The sequence below is a fragment of the Manis javanica genome, chromosome 10, assembly GCF_040802235.1.
Source record: "Manis javanica isolate MJ-LG chromosome 10, MJ_LKY, whole genome shotgun sequence".
NCBI lineage: Eukaryota > Metazoa > Chordata > Mammalia > Pholidota > Manidae > Manis > Manis javanica.
The window spans coordinates 26,558,707-26,582,276 of record NC_133165.1 but is presented as its reverse complement, the minus strand read 5'-3'; the positions used below and the strand labels follow the sequence as shown (position 1 = coordinate 26,582,276).

General features: G+C 51.7%; 1 protein-coding gene across 1 annotated transcript in view; it reads left to right on the top strand.

Annotated features, from left to right (window-relative positions):
- Nucleotides 1-23,226, top strand: part of IQCE (IQ motif containing E) — a 45,007-nt gene extending 21,781 nt beyond the window's left edge. Inside the window, 11 exon segments of the mRNA XM_073214949.1 lie at nt 591-646; nt 1,712-1,908; nt 3,470-3,574; nt 4,786-4,876; nt 8,330-8,497; nt 11,989-12,012; nt 18,322-18,423; nt 18,883-19,004; nt 19,793-19,896; nt 20,805-20,918; nt 22,141-23,226. Coding sequence (XP_073071050.1) covers nt 591-646; nt 1,712-1,908; nt 3,470-3,574; nt 4,786-4,876; nt 8,330-8,497; nt 11,989-12,012; nt 18,322-18,423; nt 18,883-19,004; nt 19,793-19,896; nt 20,805-20,918; nt 22,141-22,268 — 1,211 coding nt within the window. The 3' untranslated portion in view covers nt 22,269-23,226.
- Nucleotides 23,227-23,570: the final 344 nt, after the last annotated feature.

Sequence of the window (23,570 nt, the reverse complement as noted above, 5' to 3'; positions counted from 1 at the left end):
CCTGGCCAACAGGTGCCCACTGAGGTCCAGGGCATCTAGTGAGTGGGTAGAGAAGAGGAAGGGCCAGGCGTGTGCCCTGACCCAGTGGTGTTCCCAGGGGGTGAGGAGAGGGCAAGCCAGCAGGGCCGTCAGGAGGGGCTGGTAAGCGTGCTGGTGTCCTGAAAGTCCGGTGGAGGAAGGTCGGAAGGAGGAGGGCAGGCCGGTGTGCTGGGGGCCCGGGAGCGCAGGAGCTAAGAACTGAGCTTTGAGATGGCAGAGGGCGTCAGTGGTGACCTTGAGAAGGACCACTGGGTGGATTGATGGGGCCAATGTCCAACTGGGGTTGAATCAGGAAGGAGTGTCACCCTAAGACCAGAGCCACCGGCATCCATCATGACAGCGAGAGGGACAGAGAGCCCTTCCAGGAGAGGCGCCCGTGGTTGCAGGGATCTGCCGGGTGTGGGTCTTTGGCTTTGCTGGTGGTTCCACAAGTCGTGCCCACCTCTGGAAGAGGAAGCTATCAGGCCTTGCTTGAGACAGTGGTCTGGGCTGAAGGGGCCCATCAGGCGGTTGTATGAAGTGAGTCTTTACAAACCTGTTGCTTCCGTTAGGTTACATGGAGTGGAGTAAGCCCCGGCTGCTTAGACGGATCGCAGAGCTGGAAAAAGTGAGTGGTGCGCCTCTCAACTCACCTTCTATGCTTTAGGACCTGCTGGTGCATGAAGAGTAGCTGGGTATTTTGCAACATGGGAGACAGGACCCAGAGGACAGGGGAACAGGGCGCACTGCAGAAGCAGACCCCCCACAGTTCCGGCCTACAGGGCACGACCTCCCACCCCTTGGGTCCCTGAGGCAAAGCTGTGATCACACAACACGTGGTGTGGGCTTTGATGTGGAGCCTCAGGTGGGTGCTTGTGGCCTTAGAACCTTCCAGACATCCAGCCTGATGCATACAGACATCTTTCACTGCCAGCACTCACAAGGGGGTGCTTCTCACGACTTAAATAATGTTTGAATTTGCAGGAAACTCTTTGCCAGCTAGCAAACTTGGGAAATTAGCCTCCCCTTATACCCCTGTATGAATTTGCCCACTGGTAGTGAGCCTGGCTCTGTGGGACTTGGATCTGAGGGACTGAGTCACACAGTTTGGCTGAGCAGAGTCAGCCTAGAGGGGAACACATATTTACAGAGCAGAAAACTGAAGAAGCTCTTACATGTTGCTGGTACTTTAAACGAAGCTTGTTGGGAAGGAAAGCCACGGGGGTAGCTCAGAGGCCCCGTGGGCGGTCCCATCCCAGGCTGGGAGAGGTGCAGCTAGCGGTGGGAATCTGAAGGCGCTTGGTACTGCTTAGCTGGCAAACCGGGATCCTCATTTTAGATTGAAAGCAGGGCGGTTGAAGATCCCAGAAATTCCAGGGAAATAAGCAGGTAGATGAGCACAGGAGGATCTCAGGAGCCCCCCGGCCCAGGCCTCTGCTCTTAGAGGTGGCGCCTTGGTGCCCTGAAGCGGCCTGGGCCACTCCTCCCGCTCTGCCTGGAGGGAGGAACGCTGGCTGGGGCACACAGCCACCACCCACAGCCTCATGGCGAATGGAGGACCCTACGTTTCTCGGGCCGCACTCCACTTTGGTTGGAGACAAGGTTCCCCTTGGGTCTCAGTCTCATCTCTGGGTTTCCTGGCTGGAATGTAAAATAAGAAATAATGTCTATCAAACATTTGTGTTGCCTCCAGATCAGTTTGGTGGAAAGGCAAAAATCACACACTTCAGAAGTGGTCATGTCGAGCCCACCAGCTCAATCTGCGTCCAGCTCTGCGGTGGACAGGCAGCCGAGGTTGGACCACCAGAGGGAGAGCGAACGCTTGCGGGGGGCTGTGAGGAACCTGAGGGCCGAGCGGAGCGCCCTCCAGGCGCAGCTGCAGGAGAGAGAGTACGTGGTCGGGTGCAACCGCACCCTTCTGCCTACTGGGCGCGGCCTTGGCACTGTGGCTGTAGTCACACTGTTGTGAATTTAGGAAGAATGCTCAGTTCTGACTAGTCATCGCATAAATAGTTTCATATGATTCTAAAACTTATATTCTGCTTGTGAACTAAAGGCAGATTTAGTGGTAAAAAGAAGACATTAATTGGCTGTATTAGGTCCTTGAAAAGGGGTGCCATTTTAAATCTCTTCACATGGAATTCCAGAGGGCTTTCCAAATTCTTTTTTAGAGAAGAATTTACTTCTGTTGACTTATGTGAAATGGACAGGCCATGAATTAGATCTTATGCAGAGTGGTTTAAAGATCTAGTAATATGTTTATAATGTCTAGTCCATTTACCCGGTAAGACATAAATGCTATCGTCAACGTGACCCTGAGTTTGAAAGGCAAAAATGTCAAGATTCTGCCTCTGGTGCACTCTTCGTGTCCTAGGGCTCTGACCTGCCACCTGCTTCAGCTGCAACCATGTTCTGCTCCCGCTGCCGCTGGCAGAGCCACCGTATCCAAGACAATGTTCGCCTCTCAGTGTGTGGCCTGGGGGCTGGCTAGAAATGCAGAACCATGGCCGCCCCAGACCTCCTGATCCGACTCTGACTCTAATGAGACCCCCTGGTGATCAGTGTGCACAGCTGGGTCTGAGAGGGTCTCCCTAGCTGACTCCTGGCCTAAGTTCTCTGCTGCCTCTGTTTAAGGGAGAAGGAAAATCCCTTCACACTCCACCTCTTCCTCCTCCTCCAGTCCAAGTCCAACAGTGCATCTGTGCAAATTGATAGATTCATTGTAAAAATTAGTCTTAAACATTAAGCTAGTCATTTTGAAAGGTAAATAAACATCTTGGTCATCTCTTAAGTTACCACATGACATGGTAATAGCTCCCATTTATAGAGCCCTTGTAGTGACAGGCACTCCACTAAACACTTAGGGTGCTTTCTCTCCTTCGTTGTAGATTAACTGGGCCTGGACAGGTTAGGCCAACAGGACAAAAGCAGTGGCCCGAGGTTCAGACAGAGGTTCTTAGCCACCTGCCCCAGGGGTGCAGCAGAGCCCCTCTGGGGCAGTTCAGGGGAAGGCGTGGGTAACCCCATGCTCAGGGCCTCAGCCCGGGCCGCACTGCAGCCTGGTGGGAGGCTGGCCCTTCCAGCGCCCATTTCAGTATGGGGCCCAGCCCGGCTGTGAGACTGCTGGGTGGTGCCTTCCCATGAGATAGGGACAGAGGGCCTCCCCCAGCAGATTTTGCTCCCCGCTGTACACCCTCCCCTGGACAGTCACAGCACATAGTGGGTGCTCAGTCCGTACCTGAATGGCCTGCTCCCTGGGGTTGGCTCCTGTTTGTGTGACTGTAAACAAGTAGCTTTCTTTACGCTCCGCCCCTCCTCAGTCCACTGTCACAGTGAGAAGCTGGACTGCATTATTTCAATTTCTTCAAGAGCTCTTCCTGCTCTGGAGATTGGTGTAATGTGGGCCTTTGTTCTAATGAATGCTGAAACATCTCTGGTTCTGTGTGTTCAGTTTGGAAGTGAAGCAGCTACTACAGACAAAGGCAGACTTGCAGAAGGAGCTAGAAAATGTGAAGGAAAATGAGAAGGAGAGAAGAGCAAGAGAGGAGGCTTTGCGGTAAGTTTGAGTTGAGGACCACACGCCCCCTAACCTCATGCACATGCCAGCCCGGCTTTCACGAGTGGTTGTTACAGAGCTCCAGTTTGATGAAGGCATGTCTCCTCGACATCCTGCAGGGATTTTCTGTTTCCTTCAAAGTAAAAACCCAAACTCTGGGCTAAGGCTCTTCACGATCAGGCCAGTGTGTGCCCAGAGGCCTTATGACGCCCTGTGCACCCTCACCCCAGCCATGCCCGGCACTGGCATCTTAGGACGTGCCCCGTGCCACACCTGTGGTCAGGAGCCAGCCAGGTGTCAGCTGCGTCCTTGGGCCGGCTGCATGCACAGTGGCATTGTTCAGTCCCCAAAGAGTGGAAAGAGCCCCAGGGTCTATCAGCTGACAAGCAGATTAAAAATCTGAAGCATTTCCATACGGAAGAATAAAAGCAATGAAGTTCTGGCACACATTACAACACAGACAAGCTTCCAGACCCTCACACAGTGAGAGAAACAGGCAGAAAGTAGGTTAGCATGGCCAGGGGTTAAGGGGAAGGGAAAAGGGTGTACCTGCTGATAGGCGCTCAGCTTCTTCTCGAGTGATAGGAATGTTCTGGAATTAGAGTGGTAGCTGCTCAACATTGTGAATATACTAAAAACCACTTAATTGCATACTTTAAAATAGTGTATATTATGTTTTAATGAATTTTATCTCAAAAGACACCCCAAAAAAGTAAATTAGAAATCTGAACAGTAATATTTAGCACTCAAAATAATTAGACACAGATGACTGGAGTGAATAAAGAAGTTTATTTTCAAAAGGCTAGATTTTGTCAGGAGGCTAGAGTTGGCCTTAGAGAGGGCAGGTACACAGTGAAGAGTTGATTTTACTTTGTTTTTAAAATGCAAGGACGTAAGTTGTATTTCCTTCCATTCAAGTTGTTTATTAAACACTCCAAAGGATGCCTACGTACTTGTCACCCACACAGTCAGTGTTTTTACAGTCTTATCATGTGCCAGGTCCGGGGGTCCTGGCCCCTGCCCCCATGGGTGCACAAGACAGAAAGTGGCAGGTACCATCCTGCGGTGGGGACACGGGGACCACCCCTAGGTGTGGTAGGGGTGGTGGTTGAGTGCCCCGTGTCCCCCAGGAGGCTGCCCTTCCTGCTGTCACAGACATCTCATCTCGCACAGTGGGATGACAATGAGCTGTCTTTTCCCTTCCACCCTAGAGAAGAAATTCAAACACTTACCAAGAAATTTCAAGAACTAGAAGGAAATAAGAAAGAAGAGAAGGATGAGCCCATGGAACTGAGCCCTGAGGTATGGCTCAGCCGTGGTCCTTGTTCTGGGGGGTGGGGCCCTCAACTGACCCTGGCAGTTCTAACCCTCCCAGGCTTCCCTGCTTCCAACTCTGACAAACCCATTCCCTTCATCGTCATCATTACTTCCTGTGACGTGTACACTGAACCCTGGAGTTCTGGACAGTAACTGGCAGCTAAGTGACTTGTTGATTCAGTGTTCAAGTCTTCGGTGGTCAAGCTGGTACGTGAAGGTCTTCCTAAAACTTCAAACATGCACAAAGTGCCATTACCCAACAAGGAGTTGTCCCTTAGAAGTCAGGGAGTCCGAGAAGGCCTGGAGGGCTGGGGCAAACAGCCAGTGAGGACTGCCTGTGCGGGCCCTGCAACCTGACCAGGACAGCCAGGCCTCGGCCTTGGACCTGCAGCTGGGTGTGCACATGTTCTGGTGTTGAGTGACTGGTGGGCCTGTGGGCAGGTGAGAGGTGAGTCTACACAGACCGTCCTCCTGTCCCTGTCCCCTTGCAGAGGCAGCTCCCTCTGAGGTGGTCATGAGAGTTCCCTGGCGCCTCCATGGGGCCAGGGGAGCCCTCCGTCCCCATTGGCCCAGGGTTAACTGCACTTGGACTTCCACAGGCTCAAATGTGCCTTGCTAACCTCTTCCAAGTAATGGATTCTTCAGGTGGTAGATACTGTGTTAACACAGAAACAAATAACAGAGATATTAAAACCCCGTGGCTGCAGTTTGCTGCAGGAGGTGCCCACCGTGTTGCTGTGTGGTAGATGAAGCCAGCGTGGCCCGGGCTGTGTGAGCACGTCAGAGATGGGCAGGCTCTGTGCAACAACCCCTTTCCGTGACTCTCCTGTTTGCTGCAGTTTGGTAATTCCTGGAGAAGCTGCCAGAGGGCTGGTGTTCATCCTGCACACATTTGAACCAAGCTCTATTGCTTCAGAAGATGACTTGCTGTTTCTGTAGCAAGTGGCCTGACAGATTGTCATTGGCCCCCAGGAAAATGCAGGTGTAATGTGGCTGCTGGGTTATCTGCTGATAGTTGAGAATAAATGTGCTTTGCTTTTTAAATCCAAGGCTGGCATATTTAGCTTGAGTCCTCATTGTAAAGCCTCTTCTCTTAGCAAGTGACAATACATGTGCTTCAACTCTAGCACAAGAGAAAAAGGAAGAGCTAAAAGTTGGGAAGTGGGGAAGCTGATGAGCAAAGGTCAAGGTACAAACTGAGGCAAACCATGGCTCGGTTGATTAGGCAGGAAAAGGTGGTACGCTAGCTGGAGCCCCCCAAGGCCAGTACAGAGGCCATGGTCTCAACACGTCCTGGCCAGGTGCGAGGACTGGACCATGGGGGTTCCTCTCAGTCCCCTCTGCTGTGTGACTTGTCTACTGAGGAGTCCTGACCCCAGAGGTGCCCAGTGTGAGCAAATGTAGACACTTCTGCTTATTTTTAAAACTCTCCACTCAAAGTCATATGTCCCTTAGGGAGAAAAAATATTTTTCATTTCCAGCAGAACTGGAAATAATGGCTTTGTTTATGGAATGCATCTGGTTCTTGAAGACCCCTCCCTCTCTTGGCCTGCTCAGGTTTTGTATAGACATTCAAAATGGGGAGAAAAGTATGTCCTATTGTCTTATCAGTGTGTTGTGTGGAGAGAGGGAAAAGGTCATCTTAGTCCTTCCTGCAAACTAACTAGACAAAGGTCAGAGCAGGAAGGTGACCCTGGGCCTCACCCCAACCATCGGGAGGGTCTGGCTCTGCAGCTGCAGGGCCATCATGTTTCTTTGCCACTTTCTGTTAATTTCAGTAATTTGGGATTTAAATACCGACTCGGTGCAAGACAGAATGGACATGTCGGTAGAGACACCTATAAAATTTCTTTTCCTCAAGGAATTATGTCCTTAATCACTTTCTCTGTTTCTCCTGACAGGCTTAACAAGATTTGTTTGGTGTCAAAATTACACTGTGTTCTTAGGCATCTTATTATACAGCCGTGAGATTTTCTGTCCCTGTAAATGACAGGAACAAATCTCAGATCCCAAGCGTCCCACTGTTCATAAAGACAGTGGGCCTGAGAAGGTAAAGGTGCACGGGCCTTTACGGCAGCCTTGCCCCCAACGGTGAGCAGTGAGTCAGGAGCCCGGATGGCTGCGGCCATCCCAGAGGGGAAGTGGATCTCTCCCTCCTCCTGCGTGGCGAGCGTGGAGAGAGCCTCGGACCTGTGTGCAAATGAACCCTCCCCAGAACGCTAGGGCACTGACTCCTTTTTATTAGAGAGAAATTTACTTGTGGAAAAGCGGATGGACGACTGCCAAATATGGCTGTTTCTATGTGGGTCCTGTTAGTATTGAAAGAATTGTTTACATAAGCATTTACTAGCCCTGGGTTTTTCCCACCTGAAAAGCATCTCCATTTGAAGTAAAAGGGACTCATTGGGAAGACTCCGTGTCAGTTCATAGCAGTTGCCGGAAGGATTTATACGGATGTCAAAATTTTAAATTCTTTCAGCTGTCTTCCAAGAGTTTTTGCTGTGTCTCTTAAGGGACTGTTTCCACCTCCTTGCTCCCATTGGCCCAGGCGGCCTGGCGGTGGGTTCTGACCTGGCTTCTGGAGCTCCGCCTAGTGATGGCCTGGGCCTGGCAGGGAGGAGGCGGGCTCCCCAGGGAGACGCCGAGAGGGTCTTGGCAGGAAGTGAGGTGAGCAGCCTGAGCACCCGCGAGAGGACTGACCCGGGGCCTTGCACTTAGTTACAGGACCCGCGTGCCCGGCCGGTCCTCTCACAGCTGGGCTTTCCGTTCTGGTCCCTCTCTGCGAGAGCTTTTCCTGTGATGATGCGTGTCTCCTCTGAGCTTGCATCACTGATGTGAGAATGTCGTCCCTATCGTGATGTTCATTGCGAGATGTCCTTGTAAATGGGGGATTTGGGCCCTAAGTGGTGGAGGTCGGTGTTGTTTGATGACCACAGTAGCAAGTCTTGCTTCTTTCCACCCTAAACACCAAGCTGACATCAATTGCCTTCGATCGCAGAGGTCCCATCTCATAATTCAGCATTAGACTCAAAGAAAGGCCAAAGAGAACCCCCAGGAGCAGATGATCTGAACAACAGTGTGGCAGTGTCCCTAACTTGGGAAGCATGTTCAAGTCACTGAGACTGTACGCTGCTTGTTAGCCTCTGGAGTGACGTGGCCCCGCCCTCCTCCCGAGAGAGCGCCTCCCCCCAGACAGCGAGGGATGTCCGCGGAAACCTTAAATAGAGTCTCAGTCCGTTTACTGCTTATACTTTTGTCTCCCCGGAGGTTTCTTTGTCATCTGTCACACCGAACAGTGTGGGTACAGATTTTTCCTCTAAATTAGAAAGTCTGGCAGATAAGCTTAGCCTGGTCCTACCAAGTAATATCCTGCTGCCTTGCCTGTTAGCGATCTACCTGCCTGACATAACCAGCCTCTATGCCTCAAATTTCCTGCAGACTCCAGAACCCTGGCCCTCGCGTCCTGCCAGCAGGCCCTCCCCACAGGACTCGGGGCCGGACACGGGTGAGGGGGGCGCCCCCTGCACCCCCTCTGGCTGCTCCGACCGGAGGAGAGATGCAGCTGCCCGGACCCTGCAGGCCAGGTGGAAGGCATACAAGCACAAGGTGAGCCCTGGTGGGACCCTGGCCGGCTATGCTGCCAGGGGTCCAGATCATGCCACCCTCCCTGGCGCCCCAGCCACTTGGTCATTCTCATCCCATCATGTGTCGAGTGTGGGGGATATGCAGACTCCCTTGGAGGTGCAGCGCACGTGCAGGCCCATGTAGGAGAGAAAAATGTACACAGCTGAAAATGATGTCACATGGGGACAAGCGACAGGCCACACCTGGGCCACGGTGGAAGATGGACCCCGTGGGGGCTACCTTTCAGCCCGTCCTTGGGAGGAGCACAGCAGGGGCTTGTCCAGAAGCCTGTGTTGGCTCACTGACAGCCAGGACATGGCGAGGTGGCAGGGTCTCAGGGAGACTGACTCTGGTGCACTCGGAAAGCGCTGTCCTGTCCACTCCAAGCATGCGACTGCGCTCAGAGTCTGGTGAGGCGGGCTGATCGCTAACCAGCTGGGGAGAGGTGCCCTGCACAGCGCCGTCTGAGTCCTGGGAGGAGGCAGCTCAGAGCAGGGCTGATGTGTTAGGAAGATGGGAAACCTGCCCAAGAGTCTGCTCCCCAGGGACCCTGGCTGTACTGACCAGACAGAAAGGCTGCCCCCTAGGCTAGGGAATGACAGCTGCCGTTAGTCAATGACACTGAGGAGCAGTGTGTCCCCAGTGCCACCTCCGGGCAGGAGGCCTGAACTCCTTCCCCAAGCTCTGGGGTGGCTCAGTGAGAGTTCCATCCTCACAGGATAGCAATGGCCTCAGGTGAGCACAGGGCCCTGAAGGGGCTCCAGGTCTATAACCAGCAGGGCCCCGTTCTCCCCAGCTGAGCAGACCTGCAGCCGGGGGGTCTTCCCAGGGCAGCCAGTGTTCTTCACTATCACTGTTTCTCATCACCTGTCATTATGAAAACTTACAAATGCAGAATGAGAGAACCGAGTCCATTCAGTGAGGCACTGGACAAGCTCCTGCCCACCAGCTGGACTTGCTGTAGCTGACATGGAGCTACTTCTTTCTCTATCTCTCACTTTTTTCCAGAACCATCTGAAAGTAAGCTTGAGATGTTAGGAAATTTGAGTCCATATCTCCTACAGACAAGGACACTGTCCTCACCACACACGCCACTGCCACACCTAAGAGACGTAGCGGTCGTTTCCCAAGACCAGGAACACCCACGTCACACTCCGAATTCACCAAGTGTCCCACGATGCCATTCACAGTTCTTTACAGACCAGCCTGTCTGGGCTGGGTTTGGAGCTGATGGCAATCAAAGCCTGTGCTGGCTGCTCATGACATCAGTCCCAACATTTCATCTTTTTAAAGTTACCTCCTGTGTAGAGAGCACAGCCAGTTCTTTAGAGAACGTCCCACATCTGGTCTGTGTTGTCCTGTGGCCTTTACCTTGTCTTGGGCCCCTTTGTGTCCTGCGAATGGGAATTTAGGTCCACAGGCCTGGTTCAGTTCAGTTTTGACGGCTTAAGGCAGAAATAGCTCATGGGCGATGGCCAGCATGTTTCCTCACATCCAAGCACACACAGGGCCAGGTGGCCCCTGTCTGTGTGTGTCCCTGTGGTCACCGGTTCATGCCGTGGCCGCCAGCCGTGGCCATTGTAACCCCTCCTCCCCTGATAATGACCGGTAACCTGTAACTGGAGTTCGGCCGCTGTATGTGCCCTGCTCTCCCTGCCTGACTCCCAATGACCCTGCCTGGGTCGTCACCTCACAACTGCAGAAGGGGGCTGTTCTCAGACCTCATCCTTCCCTCTCCTTCCCTCATCAGCTGGGCAGCTGGGCAGCAACTCCAGGCCCTCCTAGGAAGTTCGCAGGGTGAATGCTTCATTCTCTTCCTTTGAGTACTAAGTAAACAGATTTCATAGCAAGGCATTGTCCTGTCATTCCAGCAGGGGCCAGCGAGTCTCCCTCTGAGGCTGGGAGGGGCGTGTCGCTGTGCACTCAGAAGTTGTCACTTCTAGAATAATTACAGTCATTATTCTTTTCAATATCCAGCTTGCCCCAGACTTTGTGGGATGCTGGGCCCAGCCCCAGGCTGAGGCCCCGCTGGCGCCCACCTCCCGGCCTGGGAAGGCCACTGTGCTCCCTGCCCTCCTCACCCCAGACCTGGAATCCACCAGTCTGGGTTGTGGGATTTTAGAAGCAACGTGCCGTTTGTGCACGGTCTCCTCTGCCTTTCTTCTCATCAGCCCTTCATTTAACTAAAAAGATAACACGAGTCAGTGCTGACGGCCGCTCCAGCACCCGCCCAGCTGCCATCCCCTGGCTCCCACTGCTCCCCCCCTTCAGGAGATGGCTCCCAAACTGAGCCAGGACTCTGTTAAGAGAACCCAAAAAAATCAAGGACACGTGCCTCCAGTAAGACATTTGAGAAGAAGGTATTTGAAATACCAGGAATCCTTTTGCTGTGACAGCTTTGGGCCGTGTGCTCTGATTAACACCAGAGACTTGCCTTGGTCTCTTCTGCGTGCACCTGTCCAGCCCACTGCATCCAGGAGCAGGCTGGGCGCTCTCCTGGGCTGCTCTCCCCGGACGTGACCATCCCCCCACTGTGCAGATCAGGGTGGACCGCCTGCTGCCCAGACACAAGCCCAAGTCAGGAAGTCGGTTTCTGCGTGTGCCACTCCCTCTCCTGAGGCGTGGCACATTCCCACCCTGGCTCCCACTCTGCCAGGCTAGCCTGTGTGCTGTTGTGTTCCCCAGCTCCTTGCCAGCACCACCCTCATCTGCTGCTTCATCCCACCTCTGCTGGTCGGTTACTTTCATCAAACACAGACGTCTTCTCCTGTTTACGTCCCGCTGGGCCTAGGCTCTGTGTTCCTCTGTTGGTCAGGGGGAAATCCTTTTGCTGTGACAGCTTTGGGCTATGTGCTCTGATTAACACCAGAAACCAGCTAGGTGGCATGCATGCACCTTGCACCTAGTCATGGTCATTAGCCACTGAAGGCACATATCTAATCATGCGATTTTCACTGTGGAAGGACTTTAGCTTCACTTACATGTATAAAAATACATGTTCTTAGGCCAGTCTGTGACAGTCTGGTTCAGCATATCTTGGGTGCAACTGAATCTTTTTTTTTCAAGTCCACAGGTAATTTTGATGACAATCAGATTTGGGAGCCTAATGGGGTCCCCTCTGTAACAAAGGCAGCAGGCTGTGTCCAGCTACTCTGTGGTCACCTAGCAAGGGCCCCAGTAGGCCAGCTCCTGTGGTGGGAAGGGGCTTCCTCCGAGCCCAGGGAGGCCTGGCATAGCCACTGAGGCTACCGAAGCACCGCGCCCTAACTGCTGCCCTGAGGTGCCGGCCATGCAGTCACCGCTGCCCCTCCTCCCTATCACGGGGACTGGCCGGCCCCTCATCCAGGCTGGTGGGGAGGAGCTCCAGCGAGGGGCACCTGGTACCCTGACTGTGGCAGGGGCAGGGTCTGGAAGTGAACACTGTACTCTAAAAAGTCCTCCTCATGTTAATTCATGATTTCTCTGTTTTTCAGAAAAAAAAGGCTGATCTGGATGAGGTAAGCCCGTCTGTCTGCCCAGCTGCAGTGAGTGTTTTCGCGCTGGAGCGGTGTGACTGTGGCTAGCTCATGAAGCATCACCAGACATTTGTTTTCATGAGATGGGAGCAGGCCCATGAGGCATCGGTCGGATAGGTGTTCAGCTCGTTTCACACTCAGTTCATTCATGCTCATTTGCTCTTTCAGCACTCATATTGGTCATCAGTTTGGTGCCAAGCACCCCAATGGGCCCTTGGGACCCAGAAAGACATTAAGACGAACAGGTGGACAAGAGACTCCAACCATGGGTTGATGTGTGCTTTAGGGCTGTGGGGTTGCAGTGCTACCTGCCAAGGCCTGGAGCAAAGAGAAAGGATGCGGGGCCAGATGCACACAGGCAGCCTTGGGTGTGTGCAAAGGCGTGGCTTGCTCTGGAAAAGGAGAGCAGGTGTGCAAGCAAGACGAATGGAGGTCAGGACAGACTGCAGGATGGAGGGTGAGCACCAGGGTGAAGCCCCCAGGGCCGTGGGGACTTCTCCCCACCCTCACCTCCACCTGTGCCCTCCTGGGCCTGCTCCCCAGGCAGCCACCAGGTGGTGAGTCCTAAATGTTATACCACTGTGTCCTGTTCTCGCTTTGCTGGGGCTGCTAGAGGCATTACCGCTGTGCGCCCACCCCTCCTCCCCAGCCCCGGGGCCTGCTTTAGCTGCCTTTGTGCCCTTTCTCCCTGCTGGACTGCTGCCCTCTCCCACTAGAACGTGAGTCCGCAGAGGCAGTACCATCTCTGTCTCCATGTGCCAATACCCCTAGCCCTAGGATGGTGCCTGGCATGTGGTGGCCATGCAGTAAATGGTTTTTGAGTTTTTTTTGGTATCATTAATCTACAATTACATGAGGAACATTATGTTTACTAGACTCCTCCCATCACCAAGTTCCCCCAACATACCCCATTACAGTCTCTGTCTATCAGCGTAGTAAGATGCTATAGAGTCACTACTTGACTTCTCTGGGTTGCACAGCCCTCCTCATGCCTGCCTCCATTATACATGCTAATCGTAAGGCCCCTTTTCCTTCCCCCCATCCCCCTTCTCCCTCCCTTCCCACCCATCCTCCCCAGTCCCTTTCCCTTTGGTAACTGTTAGTCCATTCTTGGGTTCTATGATTCTGCTGCTGTTTTGTTCCTTCAGTTTTCCTTTGTTCTTATACTCCACAGATGAGTGAAATCATTTGGTACTTGTCTTTCTCCACCTGGCTTATTTCACTGAGCATAATACCCTCTAACTGCATCCATGTTGTTGCAAATGGTAGGATTTGTTTTCTTCTTATGGGTGAATAATATTCCATTGTGTATATGTACCACATCTTCTTTATCCATTCATCTACTGATGGACACTTAGGTTGCTTCCAATTCTTGGCTATTGTAAACAGTGCTGTGATAAACACAGGGGTCCATATATCTTTTTCAAACTGGGCTGCTGCATTCTTAGGGTAAATTCCTAGGAGTGGCATTCCTGGGTCAAATGATATTTCTATTTTGAGCTTTTTGAGGAACCTCCATACTGCTTTCCACAATGGTTAAACTAATTTACATTCCCACCAGCAGTGTAAGAGGGCTCCCCTTTCTCCACGGCCTGCAAACATTTGTTGTTGTTTGTCTTTTGGATGGTGGCGATCCTTACTGGTGTGAGGTGATATCTCATTGTGGTTTTAATTTGCATTTCTCTGATGACTAGCGATGTGGAGCATCTTTTCATGTGTCTGTTGGCCATCTGAATTTTTTCTTTGGAGAAGTGTCTATTCAGCTCCTCTGACCATTTTTGACTGGATTATTTGCTTTTTGTTTGTTGAGGTATGTGAGCTCTTTATATATTTTGGATGTCAACCCTTTATCGGATCTGTCATTTATGAATATATTCTCCCATACTGTAAGATGCCTGTTTGTTCTATTGGTGGTGTCCTTTGCTGTACAGAAGCTTTTCAGCTTGATATAGTCCCACTTGTTCATTTTTGCTTTTGTTTCCCTTGCCCAGGGAGATATGTTCATGAAGAAGTTGCTCATGTTTATGTCCAAGAGATTTTTGCCTATGTTTTTTTCTAAGACTTACATTCAGATCTTTGATACATTTCGAATTTACTTTTGTCTATGGGGTTAGACAGTGATCCAGTTTCGTTCTCTTACATGTAGCTGTCCAGTTTTGCCAGCACCATCTGTTGAAGAGACAGTCATTTCCCCATTGTATATCCATGGCTCCTTTATCGTATATTAATTGACCATATATGTTTGGGTTAAAATCTGGACTCTTTATCCTCTTCCACTGATCTGTGGGTCTATTTTTGTGCCAGTACCAAATTGTCTTGATTACTGTGGCTTTGCAGTAGAGTTTGAAGTTGGGAAGTGAGATCCCCCTGCTTTTTTCTTCCTTCTCAGAATTGTTTTGGCTATTTGGGGACTTTTCTGGTTCCGTATGAATTTTAAAACTATTTGTTCCAGTTCGTTGAAGAATGCTGTTGGTATTTTGAAAGGGATTGCATTGATGGCAATTGATAGGGATTGCAATGGCAGGATGGCCATTTTGACAATATTAATTCTTCCTAGCCAAGAGCATGGGATGAGTTTCCATTTGTTAGTGTCCTCTTTAATTTCTCTTAAGAATGTCTTGTAGTTTTCAGGGTATAGGACTTTCACTTCCTTGCTTAGGTTTATTCCTATGTATTTTATTCTTTTTGATGCTATTGCGAATGGAATTGTTTTCCTGATTTCTCTTTCTGCTAGTTCATCGTTAGTCTATAGGAATGCCACAGATTTCTGTGTATTAATTTTGTATCCTGCAACTTTGCTGAATTCAGCTATTTGTTCTAGTAGTTTTGGAGTGGAGTCTTTAGGGTTCTTTATGTACAATATCATGTCATCTGCAAATAGTGTCAGTTTGACTTCTTTTTTACCAATCTGGATTCCTTGTATTTCTTTGTTTTGTCTGATTGTCATGGCTAGGACCTCCAGTACTATGTTGAATAACAGTGGGAAGAGTGGGCATCCCTGTGTTGTTCCCAGTCTTAGAGGAAAGGTTTTTAGCTTCTTGCTGTTAAGTATGATGTTCGCTGTGGGTTTGTGATATATGGCCTTTTTATGTTGAGGTACTTGCCCTCTATACCCATTTTGTTGAGAGTTTTTATCATGAATGGATGTTGAATTTTGTCAGATGCTTTTTCAGCATCTGTGGAGATAATCATGTAGTTTTTGTCCTTCTTTTTGTTGATGTGGTAGATGATGTTGATGGATTTTCAAATGTTGTACCGTCCTTGCATCCCTGAGATGAATCCCACTTGATCATGGCGTATGATCTTCTTGATGTATTTTTGAATTTGGTTTGCTAATATTTTGTTCAGTAATTTTGCATCTATGTTCATCAGGGATATTAGTCTGTAATTTTCTTTTTTGGTGGGTTCTTTGCCTGGTTTTGGTATTAGAGTGATGTGGCTTCATAGAATGAGTTTGGAAGTATTCCCTCCTCTTCTGTTTTTTGGAAAACTTTAAGAAGAATGGGTATTATGTCTTCTCTATTTGTCTGATAAAATTCAGTGGTAAATCCATCTGGCCCAGGGGTTTTGTTCTTGGGTAGTTTTTTGATTACTGCTTCAATTTTGTTGCTGGTAATTGGTCTGTTTAGATTTTCTGTTTCTTCCTTGGTCAGTCTTGGAAGGTTGTATTTTTCTAGGAAATTGTCCATTTCTTCTAGGTTTTCCAGTTTATTAGAGTATAGATTCTCATAGTAGTCTCTAACAATTCTTTGTATTTCTGTTGGGTCCGTTGTGATTTTTCCTTTCTCCTTTCTGATTCTGTTAATCTGTGTAGATTCTCTTTTTCTCTTAGTAAGTCTGGCTAGGGGTTTATCTATTTCATTTATTTTCTCAAAGAACCAGCTCTTGGTTTCATTGATTTTTTTCTATTGTTTTATTCTTCTCAATTTTATTTATTTGTTCTCTGATTTTTATTATGTCCCTCCTTCTGTTGACTTTGGGCCTTGTTTGTTCTTCTTTTTCCAATCTCAATAATTGTGACTTTAGACTAATCATTTGGGATTTTTCTTCCTTCTTTAAATAGGCCTGGATTGCTATATATTTTCCTCTTAGAACTGCCTTTGCTGCATCCCACAGAAGTTGGGGTTTTGTGCTGTTGTTGTTACTTGTCTCCATATATTGCTTGATCTCTATTTTAATTTGGTCATTGATCCATTGATTATTTAGGAGCATGTTGTTAAACCTCCATGTGTTTGTGAGCCTTTTTGTTTTCTCTGTGCAATTTACTTCTAATTTTATACCTTTGTGGTCTGAGAAGTTGGTTGGTAGAATTTCAGTCTTTTTTAATTTATTGAGGCTCTTTTTATGGCCTAGTATGTGGTCTATTCTGGAAAATGTTCATGTGCAGTTGAGAAGAATGTGTATCCTGCTGCTTTTGGATGTAGAGTTCTGTAGATGTCTGTTAGGTCCATCTGTTTTAGTATGTTGTTCAGTGCCTCTGTGTCCTTACTTATTTTCTGTCTGGTGGATCTGTCCATTGAATGGAGTGATGTGTTGAAGTCTCCTAGAACGAATGCATTGCATTCTATTTCCTCCTTTAATTCTGTTAGTATTTGTTTCACATATGTTGGTGCTCCTGTATATGGTGCATATATATATTTATAATGGTTATATCCTCTTGTTGGACTGAGCCCTTTATCATTATGTAATATCCTTCTTTATCTCTTGTTACTTTCTTTGTTTTGAAGTCTATTTTGTCTAATACAAGTACTACAACACCTGCTTTTTTCTCCTTGTTGTTTGCATGAAATTTCTTTTTCCATCCCTTGACTTTTAGTTTTTGTGTGTCTTTGGGTTTGAGATGAGTCTGTGGGACTCGCTCACAGATTTTACTTTTCCATTTCCCTGATATGCAGCACACCATGCAATGTGTGTCTGCGCTCCCAGTGTGAATTACTAGGGCTGGGTATTTAGCAGTCCTGCACTTCCACTCCCTCCCCACTCCGACTCCTTTCCTCCCGCAGGTGAGCTGGGGTGGGGGGAGCGCTTGCGTCCCACTGGGTCATGGCTTGTATCTTACCCCCTTCGTGAGATGCCGAGTTCTCGCAGATGTAGATGTAGCCTAGCTGTTGTACTGTATCCTCTGGTCTCTCTGTTAGGCGTAGTTTTATTTGTTGTATTTTCAAAAATATATATGGTTTTGAGAGGATATTTCCGCTGCCCTACTCAAGGCGCCATCTTCTCAAAATCCTGGTAAATGGTTTTGAATGTGTGAGCAAATCAATGAATCTGGGACTCCTCAAAGCCCATGTAGCTCATTTACAAACCAGACAGCTGGTGTGGGCTATTGTGTTGTGCTTCTCTGGCCTCCCCTCCTGAGGCCTGAGTTCCCTCATCTCTATAAAGCCAAGATAAGGGAGACCTACTGTGTGCAACTGTTGTGAGGGTAGAGTTGGCTTGTGGGCACAGCATGTGGCAAGAGGGTGTGTACTGCCCCTTCTGTCACACATGGTTGGTGTACAGTGGCAGCCGCCACCCCTGGTCCAGCTGGTGCCGCTCCATCTCGAGCAGGGGCTGCCAAGCATGCAGCCCCAGGGACAGGGCCGCCTCCCTGCTGACCATGCTGTGCCTGCCCTTACCCATCTTGATTCTCCCTTCTCCTCGCCTTCATGCTACAATTGCACCCCTAGATGCATGACGCCCAGGGCTCCGTGTGCCAGCACATCATTCCCCTGACCTTTACGGGCATCCAAGCCCCTGGTCAAGCAGTGACAGTTCCAGCCAGGCTGGAGGCAAGATTGTTCAAATGGAAGTGCTGCCATAAGATCCACAACACTGACTTCAGAGCTTATAGATCATCCATGTGTATTCCTCAAGATGGAAGTCGGAGGATAGATAACTGTGAAGCATGCAGTCACACTCTACCCTGCTTGAATGTAGAAGGTGTGCATGGAAAATGTCTGAGACAGAATATATATCCCAGTGTGGAAACCTGACTGTGAAACACGGGCCAGGGTTAGCAGCTGCATTTAATAGCATTTAACAGGTGGCTTATTTATGCTCCAAGGTTGGGGTCACTCTGGTTCAGACACCCATGCCCTTGCCTCCCTAGAGAACTGGCGTGTTTCTTGCTATGGGAGATGTTGGATGAGTGAGAGAGAGAGGTTCTTCTAGATGCTCCTGTGGTTTTGCAGTAGTAAGAAAGTCATTTTCTCTGCTGTTAGAGCTGCTCCCTCCGGAGCCTTCCTTAAGCTGCACCTCCCATCTCCCAGGGAAATGAGCATTCATTTCTCTCTCCTCTTCCCTTGCTAGGTGGCTGCTGCACTTCAGGCAGCCTTCAGGGGTCATCTAGTGCGGGCGAAGCTGCTATCAAGCAACGCCCGTGGTTCACAGATTCCCAGCCTTCCCAACCAGGTAACTCTTGGGCTGGAGACAGCCGGGGGCTGACAGCGCCCGCTCTGCTCCTTCTCCTCATGCTCCATCTGCAGGGGAGGCAGGGGGTCTCAGCCTCCAGTCCCTCCCTTGCCAATGGGTGTGCCGCACTGCATCTCCCGGCACATCCTGGCCATGCTTTGGTGCTTCCAGTGTGGGCTCCGGATGGGTTAGCTTGGGGCACAGAGTGCTTGGAGGTGCAGGTTCTCTGTAGCTACCCAACCCCCACTGAGAACAGGGCGAGACAGCCATTTCATGGACCTCTGGAGGCTGAGCATCAAGGCCCTCCAATCAGGGGACTGCCACCTGGCGGGTTAGCGAGCAGAGCCGCTGGAGTGCGGCTGTGCTCTCGCCTGGCTCTCAAGTCCAGGCGGCGGCCGCTGCCACTCAAAAAGACAAAAGGTCTCAAACAGTCCTCTTCCTGCTGTCTCTACACTGCAGAGCTCTCCTGCGCCCTGTGTTCCGAGTGCCATCACCCAGGCCGAGGGTGATGCGAGGCACGAGGAGGCTATCACCATGATCCAGTCCGTCTTCCGGGCGCACCTAGTGCGGACCGGGCACAGGTACGGCCCCCCAGCAGGCCACCCCGATCCTGTATCTCGGGAAGCTGCGCATCCTGAGTGGCAGCCGGAGCGTCCAGGTGCAGGTCTCAGTCTGGCTCTCCTTTTGCAGAGAGAAACCGTAGACTGAAAAGCAGTGGGTGGCATTCCCAAGATACAGGACCCTGGCGTGTCTCCAGAACAGGAGTCACACCTTGTGAAAAATGCCTGTCACGCCGCACAGGTGGAGCGGGCCACAAGCTCTGTTCCTCAGGAAGAGGCCTTTCTAGAATTGTGTCCTGGGAGAAGACAAGTAGAAGGGCAGGGTGCTCTGGGCCTGGGGGTAGCCCAGGCCAGTTTGCTGCCTGGACATCTCAGGCTGCCCTCTTGCCACAGGCCCCCTGCTTCTCAGTCTGCATGGCAGAGCAGGAAATGGCAGCCATACACTGCTTTTCAGGCTATGGTTTCTCTGCAAAAGGAGAGCCAGGCTGAGTCACACTGTCACAGTCCTGATTCCCAATGACCTGAGACAGGCCAGCTCAGCTCAGTACACTATCGCTGGGCACGGGCATCTCGACACAGGGGTGAGGGAAGGCGTGTGAGGCCTGCCGTCAGCATGCACCCCAAGGAGACTGACGGAACAGGTCGAGGGCACCACAGCCAGCCTCTCGGGGCCCAGCTGGCCTGTAGGCTGGCTGTGCTGGGCACATCTATGGGGCAGCCACCTCCTGCAAGCCAGGGGTCTGGCTGTAAGCCTCCAATGATGTTTGCATTCTCTGAAGTCAGACTCAGCTAGTGTCCCTTGTTTCCAGCCCCATCTGTCAAAGACGTGCTGCTGCAGCTCCTGCCAAGAAAACCTGTGCTCCAGCCACACCCAGCCAGCCCTGCTCCCCACCCTTCCTGGCAACCTGTCCTGGTAATTGCATCTCCGTTTGAATTTCTTTGCAAGGGCAGCTGACCTCTGAGGTTTACGCCAGAATTGCTGCCACAACCCAGAAGCTTAGGATGTGTAAACATGTGTCAGGGTCTCGTCCCACCTGTGAGCTCAGCAATACCCTCAGACGGGAGACACCCAGACCAAGCCTCCCTCAGCCCTGAGCTGTGGGGAGAGGTGGGAGCCAGGCAGGCCACAGGAAGCTCCTGCGTTGGTGGCAGCGTGCCTCACAGTCACCAAGGGCCACAGTCGGGGTCTGCGCAGCTTCTGTGTTTTGATTTCATTCTCAGTGCCAGCTGGAGTGAAGTGGTTTCCCTCCCTCGGGGTTAGTGCATCTCCAGTCGGTTGGTTTTACGTAAAACTGCTTATATTTCCTTTTACTTTATGAAGGTCCAGAAACAGTGGAGAAGTCCCTGCAGTAGGCGGGGGCCTGGCACCCACGAGTGGGGCCTGCCCCAGCTCGGCCCGACCCCTGGCGTGGGGTCTCTCCAGGCCTGGTCTCCACGGGGGTCCTGGGAGGGCCCTTGGTCCTGGATCTCTGGCTCTGACACTGCTGCAGGTCCCTCCATGTGCTGTCATTAGGAAGCCTTCATTACAGCCCTGTGGCCACCACTGCACTGCTGAGGGAGAGCTTTGGGGTCTGGCACTGTCATCAGGCTAAGAAGTGTAGGTGTGAAGTCCCCTCTCTGCGTGTCATGCTTCCACGAGGGGCTTTTCTGTACCGAGCTCCCAGGAAGGTGGAGGCTGAGGACAGGAGCAGGGAGGGAATGGTGCTTCAGATCAAGGGGAAAGTATGCAAGGAAGCAGCTTTTCTGAACCAAAACAAGAGGGTGGAACAGCGGTGGGCACGGTGGCCCTGCCCATGTGAGTGTGTCCTGGTGTGTCCTCAGGTAAGGAAGACAGTGAGGGGAGCAGCGGGGAGACGGCTGAGGGGCCAGCTACGGAGGATGAAGCGCTGAGGCCATGGGGACCGCGGAGGCTAGCAGCCCTCCAGTCCTGTTCGGGTGAGTGGGGTGGCCGTGGGAAGGCCAGGAATCACAGGCGGGATGAATTGGGTGGACGGAACGCGTCACCGCCCTCCAGGGGCCGCCCCGTTGGGGGCAGTATGTGGGGAATCCTGCAGGAGCTGAGGATCTCACACTGTGTCTGACCTGGAAATCGCCATCGCATTTTAGCCACATCAGTCATTTTTTCTGGCTTTGTCAGAGCCGGCAAACTTTGATGTTCTCTCTGAAACTGTCTGTAAAGCTCCATAACGGTAGCAGCCCTGGGAGGAAAGGGCAGGTGGGTAGGTGGGCGGAGCTTGGCAGGCTGGGGCACCCGAGGCTTCCACCTGCCCCACAGACACCCATTCCCTGCCTTGCTCCCCAGCCCTGCAGCCAGAATCCTTTAGTCCTGGGGCAGGGCAGCCGGGGGGCGCCACCCACGCTGCTTGGCACCATAAGGAGCGCAGCGCCGCTTGCCATCCGGTGGGATCTGTGGGAGCGTGTGAATCAGGCCTGCTTTGCTCTGGCTGTAGAAGAGTTTTAAAGGAAAAAACAAGATGGTCTTGAATACTGATGTCTTTTAATTTCATAAAGTTCTGTTTTCATATTGAGTTTCTTGAAAGCTACCATATCTGCAGCACAGCTGAGCCATAATTTCCGGCTGTTTTTATCTCCAATGGGTGATGGGCTGCTTTTCACCACACCTTTATGAAGCTGCGGGACTGCCCCTCGCACGTCTGCGGGCACACTTAGCGGGTGGGGTCTGTAGGGTGGGGTCTGTAGGGATGAGGTCTATAAGGGGTGGGGTCTGTAGGGTGGTGTCTGTAGGGGGCTGTCCAGCACAGGCTGCAGGGTTTGGGAGCTAGAGGTCTGTGACCTCGGGGCCCCATGCAGTCCTGGCTGCAGCCGGCTTTGTCCCACCTGTTCCCTAGCCGGCGTGTGGTTCTCACCAGCACTGGCTTGCTGCCCGGGGCTTCTGTGAGGGGCCCTCTAGTCTCCTACCCAGACCTGAGCCCCCTCAGTGCCAGCAAAGTCTGGCCCAAGTGCCAAGCTGAGCTGGAGACCCCAGTGCATGTGGCTGGAGAGGAAGGTGTCTGAGTGGCCTGAGGGAGGCTAACGGGCCTCCGTCCCTTACTGCTTTGGGGGTGACCTGGCTTCCAGCAGGAACGGGGTGATGTATGAGATGACCATGGTGGTGGGCCTGAGCAGCTGGTGACCCACCCTCTCTGGTTCCTTCCAGCTGAGCCAGCACCCTTGGGGCTGCAGCCAGCCGTGCCCCCACCCACCGAGGACATCATCTCCGATGACTCCGACGAGATCATAGTCGCTCCAGCGCTGTCTTCCAAGAAAAGTGCCTCCCGGTCCTAGACCCCTGGCCGTTGCCCCTCATGTCGGTGTGGCTGGTGGGGGCCGCTAGGGTTAAGAGGACAAAGCTCATTCCAGGGGACCTAACTAAAACAGGAAAGTGATTTATCTCGTTAGGAAAAGAGCAGTACCTTCTCCACACCACCAGCTCCGTGGGTTTCTCTGGTTTGCTCGCTGGCTGGTATAAAACCCTGAACACCTGCAGGGGATCTCTGGGAAGGGCCAGTGCTCGCCTCACTGCCTCACCTCTGGCTGGTTTTCAGCACAGGGCATTGACCAGAACAGGGTCGCCAGAGCCCTGCAAAGACGTGCTGCTGAGGCCTGGGAAGGCCTGCCTTGTCGGGAGCCAGCGCTGAGGTCACCCACTGCCTACCCTCATGGACTTTTGTCTAGCCAGGTCAAGCTGGACATGCCAAGCCGTGCATTTTGGAAGAGGCGAGATAGGCCTGCAGTGGGGGCAGGGCTCCCTCGTCCCCAGGACAGACGCTGGTGACTTCAGGGTCCAAAATGAGGGCATGTCCTGGCTCCCCGCTCCCACCATCATCGTCCCTGCTCCCTGCATCCCCAGGAGCTCCTGGGCCCAGGAAGGGTCTGTGGGAGTCTATTGTTGGGTATATGAAGTCTTTTAAAAATACCAGATTATGCACAGAACCCAAGAATGGACTAATAGTTACCAAAGGGAAAGGGACTGGGGACAATGGGTGGGAAGGGAGGGATAAGGGCGGGGAAAAAGAAAGAGGGCATTACGATCAGCATGTATAGTGCGTGGGGGACATGGGGAGGGCTGCGCAACACAGAGAAGACAAGTAGTGATTTTACAGCATCTTACTACGCGGATGGACAGTGACTGTGAAGGGGTATGTTGGGGGGACTTGGTGAAGGGGGGAACCTAGTAAACATAATATTCTCTCTGTAGTTGTAAATTAATGATACCAAAATAAAAAAAAATACCAGATTATGATCTAATCCCTTTGACACTGCAGCGGGGAAGCATATCCTGCAAGCCCAGTGGCTCTGGGGGCTCACTCCGCGGAAGAAGAACGGGAGTCGGGCAGCCCTGGTCCTGCTGTGTGCAGGCCCGGCTCCATGGCCCACACCCTGCTGGTTTGGCACCTAGGTGCGTTCAGAAGCCCAGGCTCACCCTTCCTGTGTGGGATTAGCCCTGCTGGTGTATGAGGCCCCGAGGCCTGGGTGGGCTCTGGGGCGCAGCCCCTCCAGCCTCAGATGCCTGCTGCCCTCTAGGGGTGGTGTAAGCCCGGTTCCCCGCCAGCCCTGCAGCACAGCCGCTCTTCAGGTGGAGCTCAG